We start from the raw sequence: 10,616 nt of genomic DNA, 5'->3' as shown, positions 1-10,616 counted from the left end.
GTGCACTGCCACACCCAGATAATTTTTTAAAATTGTTATAGAGATCTTGTTATGTTGCCTGGAATGGTCTCAAACTCCTGGGCTCAAATGATCCTCCCATCTTGGCCTCCCTAAGCACTTGGATTACAGGCAGGAGTCACCTCACCGGGCTGGCTGTGTATTTGTAAAGCTTCAAGAATGTGAGCGATGTGGTGTCTTTTAAGAGTGCTCTGCTATTGATTTCAAGACTTTCTTCTAAGCTGTGGGCACCCATCTGCAAATTTTGACAAGAATGCTAGACACTGACAATCCAGACTGTGACTGCCACCTGGCCAACAGCAGATTCTGCTATTAGTGATGTTAAAATGGGGGGGGGGGGCAGATGCAAGATCAAGGTATGGTGTGAGCATTTCTAAGTGCGTCTTGAGGCACAAAGAGCTGGGCAGCACTGAGTTAGACAACAGGTGGAGACAGCAAGGAGGTGGTAAAAGGTGAGTCTGGGATTCAGAGGAAGGACAGAAACCGAGAAACAGGTCTGCAGAGTTAGCATCGGCAAAGCATGTGCATCTGTACAGGGCTGCATGTGACCATCTACAGAAAGTCTGGCTAGAGAAGAGAGCCCTCGCTGAGCCTCAGAATACTCAGATGGGTATACATCTGTAAGAAGGGGAACCAGCCAAGCCGGCTGAGAGTGAGCAGTCTGGGTGGTCCAGGAACTGGACGGGCACAACAGGCTGGTGGCACCTGAGAATTAAAGGAGGAGGCCGGCCAGCTACCTCGCGAGCCGCTGGGAGGCCAAAGGGAAAGAAAGTGAAGAATGACCATTGGATGTGGCAGCACGGAGGACATGGGTGACCGCAACGAAAGAGCTTCCCGTGGTTAGGGGCAGCCGCAGGGCAGCTAGATGAAAACCGGATGAACTAGACTGCAGGAGGGAATGAGAAGGGGTGAGGTGCTGAACCTCCCTGATCAGTTTTGTGGTCAAAGGCAAAAGTGCAGCCCCGAGAGGAGGGGGTCGTGTCCTCTCTCAAGATACCAGCAGGGACCGACAGATGGTGCAGTGGTGCAAGACAGACGCGAAGAGCAGGGGAAGGTCAGAGGGACTCGACCCAAGGGTCAGCTCTGGACGAATCGGGTGCCCTCGCAACGGGAAGGCCACCGCAGAGAGCACAGGCACGGATGTCACCGTCCAGGCGTCCCCGCGCGCCTTTTCTCGCTCAGCAACTCCTCCCCTTTGCATCGTCTTGTCACAAACCCGGGCTCCCCTCGAGCCCCCGGTCGCTCCCATCTGGGGTCTCATCTCCGCACTTCATTACGGCCCCTTCCTGCCGAGGCGTCTCAGCCCCGGGCGCCCGCCCGGTGCCGGCTCGGCCACCCCGCCGCCGTCCCCGTCTAGCCGGAGCCCCATGGGAGCCATCCTTCTGCAGGGCCCTTTTTAGCCTCCTGCGACTCCTCCCGCCCCCTGCGAGCCTCACCGCCCCACCGACACACCCCCCTGCCGCCTCTAACCCCAAACGCCTCCTCCCGCCATCTCCGGCCCCTCCCGCTACGCGCTCCGCCACCAAGTCCAACGTGGCGCTGCCGACTGCGCATGCTCTGTACACGCGCCTCGCGGGCTCGGCGGGGCGGGGCCGGGCCGCGGTGACGCCAGCGCGCACATCGCGGGTGGGCGGGGCCGCGCCACGTCGGCGGGCGGCGACCGCGCCCCCTCCCCGACGGCGGTGGTGAGTCGACTCGCGCGGCCCCGGCGCCCCACGCGCGCCGCTAGTTCGCTCCCTCCCCGGCGTGGCCCGCAAGCTCCCGCCTGGCGCGCTAACCGCTCCGCCGCCGCCGCCTGACCCCTGAGACACCCAGTGGCATCATGTCTTCGCCGCCCGAAGGGAAACTAGAGACTAAAGCTGGACACCCGCCCGCCGGTACTGCCTCGTTTCCACTTTCTCTCCGCGCGCGGGTGCCGAGGGCGGGCTCGAACCCGTGGTCGCCGGGGCTCGGGGGCGCCGGGCGGGGAAGGGCCCTGGTGGGGCCGCAGTGTGGGGTCCCACCGCCCTGAAGTCCCTGCGCGGAGGGACACTTAGGTTCTCGCAGGTGAGTGCGGGCTCGCCGGAGGGCTCGGTCTCATCCTAACACGAAACTTCTGCAGCCCGGGACGTGCCCATTCCTGAGAGTTTTAGCTCAACTCATTCCCGCCCTGTGAAGACTCATTTCTGTGTAAAGTATCCAAAGCATAGCCTGTACCTGTGGGAGTGGCGGGCAGATTAGAATGACTCGATTAAGCCCAGTTGCACAACTTTAAAAAAATTTTTTTGGCGGTTAATATTTACTAAGAATGTACAGGTGTTTTTTTTTTTAAGTAACAGAAACAATGGAAAGTCATTGTTGTTAATATCATGGTGGTGATTAATTATAGGCTGATGACAGCTCTTCATACCGACAGAAGAAGCAAAGGAACAGACATAATTTTTATCATTAGTCTCTCAAGATGACTTTTTCACCCCCAGTTTCTTCCTCATCCAGATTTTTCTAAAAAGTGCTTTTTCTTTTTCTTTTAAGCAAGTTCTAAACTTCTGAGCCAAGCAAGTTAAATCCGGGAAAGAGCCATCTTTCCTAGAACATGGGAGTCTAAGCAGCCTTTATATGTTCATGTCGCCTCCTCCTCTTTCTGGGCACAGTTCCTGTTTGCACTTTGGACTCTGTCCAAGCTGGTCGATTTCCATTTCTGCTCTCCTTTCGAGTGACAGTCAAGCCATATGGAAGGCACTGGTGAGAGAAGATCAAAGGCCTTGGGTCCCAGAAACCAAGTCGCCTCAATGTATGCGGTTCTCTTAGGGTCTTAATTGCACACCTTAGTGTTATAGAGTCAGTCTCCTAGCAACAGAAACCATAGCGAAACATGACTTCTTTTTGTGACAGTTTGGGCCCTCTTGTTACAGTAATGATTTCCATTACCTATGTCAGCTGTCCTCACTGTAGGGCAGGAATTCTCTGCCTCATCACAGTGAATAGGAGCGGTTCTTTAAATATGGTACGTAACAGAGGAGGCAATATTTTTCACTGATGACAGAGGCTCTCAACAACAAAACTAACTGGCACTGGGGAAGAAAGATGGCTGACTGATGCCAGAGGGCTTAAGAGGCATGAGGTTTTAGAAAGTCGTTCCACTGCAACAGAAAATTGACTTTGGAGGTGATGTTGTTTCATTGGTTTAAAAAAGTACCTCAAAGGGATTATTTTTTCTTTCTCATTCTTTTCAAAGGGATTTCCTTTAAGGAAAACCCTGACTTTCATTCCACCACAGCAGGTCCATGTCTGCTGTGGGCAGGAGTATTTTTGTTTACACATATGGCGGGGCTGTCTCCAGGACTGTGCAGCCACAGCCTGCTCTGGCTCTCCTGTCCCCAGGGTCGTGAGTTGCATTAAAGCGTATCTGTTGGAATGATACCAAATCAAAGTACAGTAATTAAACTGCATATAGAGACATATCCATACGGAGATTTTAAGATCCGAGGCATAAACTGTACACATTAACTCCCTGGGAGAAATTTCAAGCTGGACTCTTATTTTCTTTGAATTGAAAAGTAAACAGCCAGGCTTTGTGAATTACAAGCGAAACAACTTATTTATGCCTAAGAAGAGAGGAGGCAACTTATTGGTGCTGGTGAATGTGGGCTCTGAGATTTGAGGCTTCACTTCACACTTCTCTAGGGCTGAGGTTTGGGCCCAGTAATCTTCTGGGCAAATCACAGGGCGAGCACCTTTTCAGGGGTGACTCATTCATGGAGCATGCTAAAGCTCTGTACCTCGGGCTCTATTGCTTCCTTCTGTCCCTCTTCAGGGTCAGAGCCCCAGGGCAGTTAATCTCACAGTTCAATTCCTCAAGGGACTTCAAGGCAGCTTCTTTAGTCTTCCATTGTGAGCTCTTTAGGGTGACTGTCACCATCAGTCAGCATTCTCCAAGGCCAGTCAGTCTTGTCCAGAATTAGAGGAAGGCCTGACATTCTGGGCCCAGTGAGGTTGGCAGAAAGGTACCTCTGTAGGCTGCGGGATTCGGGCCTAACCGCAGAAAGAATCCTCAGATGTCCTACCGAGATTCCGTGGGAAAGCCTTTTTCAGGAGGAAGCTCATATTGTTCTTCTTTCGTCTGATGTTACCAGAAAGTCAACAGTTTTGCGGACTAGATATTAAAAAAAAAAAGACCAGGTGCAGTGGTTCACGCCTATAATCCCCACACTTTGGGAGTCTGAGGTGGGAGGATCGCTTGAGCCCAGGAGTTTGAGACCAGCCTGGGCAGCATACCAAGACCTCATCTCTACAAAAAATGAAAAAATAAAAATTTGCTGGCCATGGTGGCACACCTGTATCCTGGCTACTCAGGAGGCTGGGGTGGAAGGATCACCTGAACCCTGGAGGTGAGGCTGTGGTGAGCTGTGATCGTACCACTGTCCTCCAGCCGGGGCGACAAAGTAAGATCCCAACTCAAAAAAAAAAAAAAAATAGCAATCCACTATAAAAGATAATCATTAAGGATAGCCAAGAGCACAGTTCATAAATCAAAATAACTGCCTTAAAAATGTCAGGAACGCTTTCATTAAGTGCTTATGTTGGATAACAGACTTGTGCTTAACCTCAGTCGGAAATAATAAAATTCTCTTACGGTGACTATCTTCATGTTCTTTGGTGTTTTCTCTTTATTGCTGTCTGGGCCACATCCCCTCCTGGACGTTCCTGCACTTCCCTGTTTTCCTCCTCGCACCCATCTCCACCTGTCTGCCTCTCTTCTTGCCTCCTGGGCTGGGTCTGGTTGATATCTGTGTCCCCAGGGGCCATACCTGCCTGGCACAAAATCCTCACTCTTTCCTCGGGCCTCCTCTCACTTCCCCATAGCATGGCAGCCTGCAGCTTCCCTCCCCAGAGTGTGCCAGCCATGCAGGGGGACCTCAGAGGTACTCGCTGAAGTGTGCTGAGCAGCACCATGTACCGGCACCACCGTCCTAAGCACTTGGCACTTGAGCTCATTAAATTAGCGGTCATTTTACTATCAGGAGACCAAGGATGATGCTGTTTAAAAAAACTGTCCAGACCATATGGAATGTCTGGTGTCCTCTGAGCCAGTGACCCAGGGGGAGCGGCCGGAAAGGCCTTTGCCTTCTGGAACCTCAGCAGCCCCATGGAGGATTCTGTCGCTTGCCAGGTGCCTCCTGTCAAGGTGGAGGCTAGCAAGGCAGGTCGCAAAGGCTTCTGAGGAGTGTGGAGAAGGGCGCTGTGCAAATGCAGAGTGTTAGTTACGGGTGACGGATGGCTCTGCGTCACATTCTGGCAAATGTGCTGTCATCTGCAGTCCCCCATAAAGGGATCTGGTCCTAAAGATTTGAGACCTCACTGCTGCTCTTGTTGACAAAATATTTACAGAGAAATGGGGTGCGACTGCTTGCCTTACGAGTCATTGCAAATGCAGATTAGCAAAGTTAGAATTAGCACGATTCTTTCTGTTTCATCTAGCCCCAGTAATAGCATTCCACAGCAGAAGGGAGGGCGTAATTTTGAGCCCGCTATTACTCATTTCTGCCAGTCTTCTTGAGTCTTCAGCAGTGATGGGGGCAAAATCTTTGTGTTAAATACATTTCACTGGCCCTGTTCCCGTCCATTTCCCAGGGGAGCCAAAACCATACTCAGTGGAGTTCTCGTAAATCTGATGAGCGAGAGCTTTGAATGTTACTAGTTTTACTTATGGTTTTCTTTGAAAAGTACACTTTGCATGTCCTCTAGAAGTGAGTCAAGTGGAGATATAAGCATGATTGTATTTACCTAAAGTATGATGGAAAATAAAGCACGTTTCTTTTTTTCCCCCCAGTAACTTCAAAGTAATTCAGTTCTCTGTTAGGTTAATTGATCAGCCAGGCATGAGTTAAGAGTACATTTCAAAGATTGTGAGTGACATCCTCCCTGAATTATTTTCCCGCAGGAAGGTTTCACTTATCTAGGCTGCTCTGTTGCTAGAAATGGAAAATTCATTTGCCTTTTTTTTTTTCTTTTGAGTCGGGTCTTGCTCTGTTGCCCAGGCTGGAGTGCAGTGGCACAGTCACTGCTCACCACAGCCTCAAACTCAGGTAGTCCTTCCTCCTCATTCCCCCAGGTAACTGGGACTACAGGCCTGTGCCACCCACCATACCTGGCTAATTTTTTTATTTTTTGTGGAGACAAAGTCTTACTGTGTTGCCTAGGCCAGTCTCCAACTCCTGGGCTCAAGCAGTCCTCCTGCCTTGACCTCTCAAAGAATTGGCGTTGCAGGTGTGAATTATCGCGCCTGGTCTTAATTCACCTTTATTGTCTTAACCATGCAGTCACAAATTTGCTAAGCATAATCAGTCTTGACCAATGATGGAAGGGTGCTGGTAAGAGGTCTGTTCTTGCTTCCAACTTGCCAAGGAAAAAAATACCTTTTATTTACTGCATTTTTTAAGAAGCTTCCTGTCAGAATAGCATGTGGCATTTCCTAGACACTCGTAGATGTCACGTCTGTTCCCTAGCCACTCTTGGTTATCTGCTTCTTCCGGTATCTTTGGTGCATGTTTTTTTCATTTCACCCTATGCCCTGTGCATACTTACTTGGTTTGGAGAAAGTTTAGCCCATTCCCAACGTCAGAAATCTTTTTGTTTTTATGGAGAATATTCATTTCTGTGTCATGTGGTAGATGAGCTGCAGAGAGTGGTGCTTGCTGTTTAACAGACCACCTATATTCTCCGTGGCAGACTGAATCCAGGTTTGCTTCTCTCCTGGGCAGTCCTCCTACAAGGAGCAATTCAGATGCCCAGGCCCCTCCCACTGTGTGACTCTACCATTTCAACACGTGGCTGCTACAAAGGGGTGGGGTGTACGTGGTGGGGTATCATGCTGGGGACTTTACCGTGCAGGCTAGAGTGGCACACACCACTGCATTTGTTTCCGATGGCTGCTGTAGCATGTCACCATCAACTTAAGTCGTATGACCTCACGGTTCTGGAGGTGAGAAGTCCAAAATGGATCTCACAGGGTGTTGGCAGGGCAGTTCCTCATGGAGGCTTTGGGGCGAATGCATCTTCTTGCCTTTTCCAGCCTTGACAGTTTGCCCACATTCATTGCCCTCATCCTCCATCTTCAAAGGCAGTAGTGACCAGTCATACCACACACGAGGACTCTGACTCTTCCGCCTCCCTTTTTCACATTCAAAGACCCTTAGGATTCCATGGGCCCGCCTGGATAATTCAGAATAATCTCTTTATTTTACTGGCAGCTCATGAGCAACTCTGATTTCATTTGCAACCTTCATTTCCATGTGACCCAGCATGTTCACAGGTTCCAAAGAGGAGTGGGAGGGGGGCATTATCCTACCTGCCAAATTCCCTTTTTCCCAATACCATTGCTAGGACCCAGTTCAGCATCCCCCGGGCAGTGGCACCGGAGGCTGGCAGTAGCAGTGGCAGTGGCAAACACCTGACTACTCCCTGCCTCAGCCATCTCCAGTGCCCAGTTCCCTGCAGCCCTTCCAGGGCTACTCTTCCCTACTCTCCCCTGAGCTTTTTGACTCGGCCACCCTTCATCCAGTGATACCCACGTGACTGCCCCTGCACTTCCCAGTTTGAAAGGCGCCCAGTCAGCCATCCAATGTGGTGTCTGTCCTGGCTGTCTCCACCCAGTTCGTCTTTTGGGTCAAAGCAGTGTCATGGAATGGAGCACATTCTTCTGTGGAAGACAGAGACATGGTCAGAGTCCAAGCTCTGTGGCCCTGGAGGTCATGCTGTGTCTCTGAACTTCATTTTCACCTCTCTAGTGGGATTATCCCATGTAATTCAGAGGCCACCCCACCTTCACAGGGTGTGGTTCTAAGCACAGAATAGTAGTTTCCCTTCTGTCTTCTTTAGTTTCTTTGGAGATGAAGTTGTCAGGGATGCAGGTTCAGGACTGACTTAGGGTCATTTTTTAGCGCAAGCTGCTACCACCTGATATGTGCACCCCAAAAGCCCCGCCGGGACTCCACAAAAATGGGAGGGGTGTCAGGATTCTGGTTGGAATCCCCCATCACTCGCGTCTTGATGGATCAGACTGTCGGTGCCCAGTCTCCACACATGTTCCTGCTGCCTCTTGCCCTTCGCCCCTCCGCTTGACTAGTCCCCCAACCCTTGGGTGCATGAGCATCCACAGACATGGCTCTCTGTCTGCTTAGTGGTTCTTCCCTCCTGGTGAAGCCTTTTCTCTTAACTAAGACCATGTCACCTTGTCCTGTTCCCATCAGCACGTGACACCCACCTAATCTCATTAATCTGGGGGTCCACTCCCTTTACCCTTTGCTTACCTGCCACTCCATCACTCCACCTGGAAGCCTTAGGCTTAATCCTAACCAGCAGCGCCAGTTGATTCTATTTTGTTCTTCCCACTACTGCAGTCCTCACAACCTTCCGTCTCTTCTTTTAGGTGGTCAGGCCTCGCTTTGAATAACATGTCAATTGCCCGTCTCAGGCAAGAACAGAGGTAGCATGCCCTGGCAAGTCATGCTCCAAACCTCCAGTGAATGCACTGGGGACATTTGTATGAGTTGACAGCCCTTCCTGTCTCCTGCTGGAAATTGCACTCTAGTCCACGGGACTCTCACAAAACTTCCCCTTCCATCTCCCCTCAGGGGAGTTTTCTAGCCTTGAGCATCAGCAAATAGCAAACCACTAGTGCCTCTCTTATAGCCAGGCATTCTACACCTGAGGGATGGCTGCTTGGGCCAAGGTCACATGTCGCCATGGCTTTCCTACTGAAGTCTGACTGTGGAGGACACTTCCTCCATGCCCTTCACCATTTGGGCAGGCAGCTGCTCTGCAGAGAGCTTTGCATCTCAGACTCATTTTCTTCCTTTGTCTAGGTTAGGGGTCCTCAACCCCTGGGTGATGGACCAATATTAGTCCATGGTCTGTTAAAAACCGGGCCGCACAGCAGGAGGTGAGTGGCAGGCAAGCAGAGCTCCACCTTCTGTTAGATCAGTGGTGACATTAGATTCTTCTAGGAACGGGAACCCTATTGTGAATTGTGCATGTGAGGGATCTAGGTTGGGCGCTCCTTATGAGAATGCCGAATGAGCCCCCTGCCCCTCATTTGTGGAAAAATTGTCTTCCAAGAAACTGGTCCCTGATGCCAAAAAGGTTGGGAACCGCTGATCTAGGTGATGTAACAACCAGCCTATCTCTATGCCGTTACTTTGTGCTGCCCTCGGAAGCCATGAGGCTCTGTTTCCTGTTAGGAGTCCAAGCAAGGAAAGACCTCCATGTGATTAGGGGTCAAATCCAGTCTGCTGCCTGTTAGCTGTGTGGTTTGGGGCAGTTGGCCTCCCCTCTTCATGCTTCAGGATCTACTCCATGGGGTGGCCGTACAGTGGGAGGATGTGTGGACCATGGCTAGAGCGGTACCTGTCACAGAGTGGTGATAAAAACAGAAGCTGGAGAGCTAGCCAGGGTTTGTGATTCTCCAGAAGCTTGCTTACTTAGGGTGTGGTGTGATGGCGGTCCTGGGGGGAGGTCAGCTGACCACATGATCAGCACCAGGGTGGGCAGGCACTTTACAGGGTTCTCCTCCAGTCCTCAGCAGCCTGTAGGGCAGGGCCCTATGAGGAAACTGCAAAGAAAAGACCGTAAGGCTCCCAGGACTGTAAGTGCTAAATGATAATTTTTAAAACCCACTTAAATTAGCTCAATAAGGGTACCTTATCTCAGACCAGGCAAAGTAGAGACCAAAGGGAGGCCCAAACTTTACCTGTACGGTGTCCACTTGTATACCTAATCCTGAATTGTACCCTATATCTTTAAAATAAAATTTTAAAAAGTATGAAACATACAAAAAAAAGACTGGCTCACAGTTGAGCACGTCCCATATGCCAGGCACTGATTGAGGTTTCATGTATGCTAACTCATTTAATCCTTAGCTGTGCACAGACAGAGAACCCTGAGCCACAGGGAGCTCCAGGAATTTGCCCAGACACACACACATGCACACATACACGTACACAAGTTCACACATGCACACATGGGCAGAACTGGGATTTGAACCCAAGGGTCTGACTCCAAGATGAAGTGCACAGCACTTCTGCTAAGAGGAAGCTTGTTATTCTTTAAATCTGTGCTTTGAGTTGGAATCTCAATCTGTGGCCCAGACTGGAGTGCAGTAGCACGATCATGGCTCACCACAGCCTCAACGATCCTTCCTCCCAGCCTCCTGAGTAGCTGGGACTACAGGCACACACCACCATCATGGCTAATCTGTTTTGTGTGTATTTTTTGTTGTTTTGTTTTTGTGTGTGTGTGTGTTCTGCTGACCTGTGATGGGGAGGAACAAAAGTTTTCAGCAGAAGGCGGCGATCAAAATTAACACACGCCTGAACTGCAGTGACTCAAGACCATGCGGTATGCTCTTCTGCCTAAGAGATGAAGTCTGTCTAGGCTAGTCTTGAACTCCTGGGCTCAAGCAGTTCTCCCACCTTGCCCTCCCAAAGTGCTGGGTTTACAGGTGTAAGCCACCACATGCCTGACCCTTATTCTTTTTTCCCTCCCAAAGTGCTGGGTTTACAGGTGTAAGCCACCACATGCCTGACCCTTATTCTTTTTTTTTTTTTTTTTTTTAGTTGGAG

At 50.5% G+C, this 10,616-nt stretch overlaps 1 protein-coding gene across 2 annotated transcripts in view; it reads left to right on the top strand.

The window, feature by feature from the left end:
* The first annotated feature begins 1,757 nt into the window (after positions 1–1,757).
* Positions 1,758–10,616, top strand: part of DAP (death associated protein) — an 82,972-nt gene continuing 74,113 nt past the window's right edge. For both annotated transcript variants that reach the window (XM_021709058.1, XM_008051595.1), the window contains exon 1: positions 1,758–1,895. In XM_021709058.1, coding sequence (XP_021564733.1) covers positions 1,841–1,895 — 55 coding nt within the window. In that variant the 5' untranslated portion in view covers positions 1,758–1,840. The remainder of the gene's footprint in view (positions 1,896–10,616) is intronic.

This window comes from Carlito syrichta, unplaced genomic scaffold (assembly GCF_000164805.1).
Source record: "Carlito syrichta isolate Samal-C Ts95f unplaced genomic scaffold, Tarsius_syrichta-2.0.1 Scaffold66753, whole genome shotgun sequence".
Taxonomy (NCBI): Eukaryota; Metazoa; Chordata; class Mammalia; order Primates; family Tarsiidae; genus Carlito; species Carlito syrichta.
The sequence above is the reverse complement of the archived record's forward strand: the minus strand, read 5'-3'. Positions and strand labels throughout refer to the sequence as shown.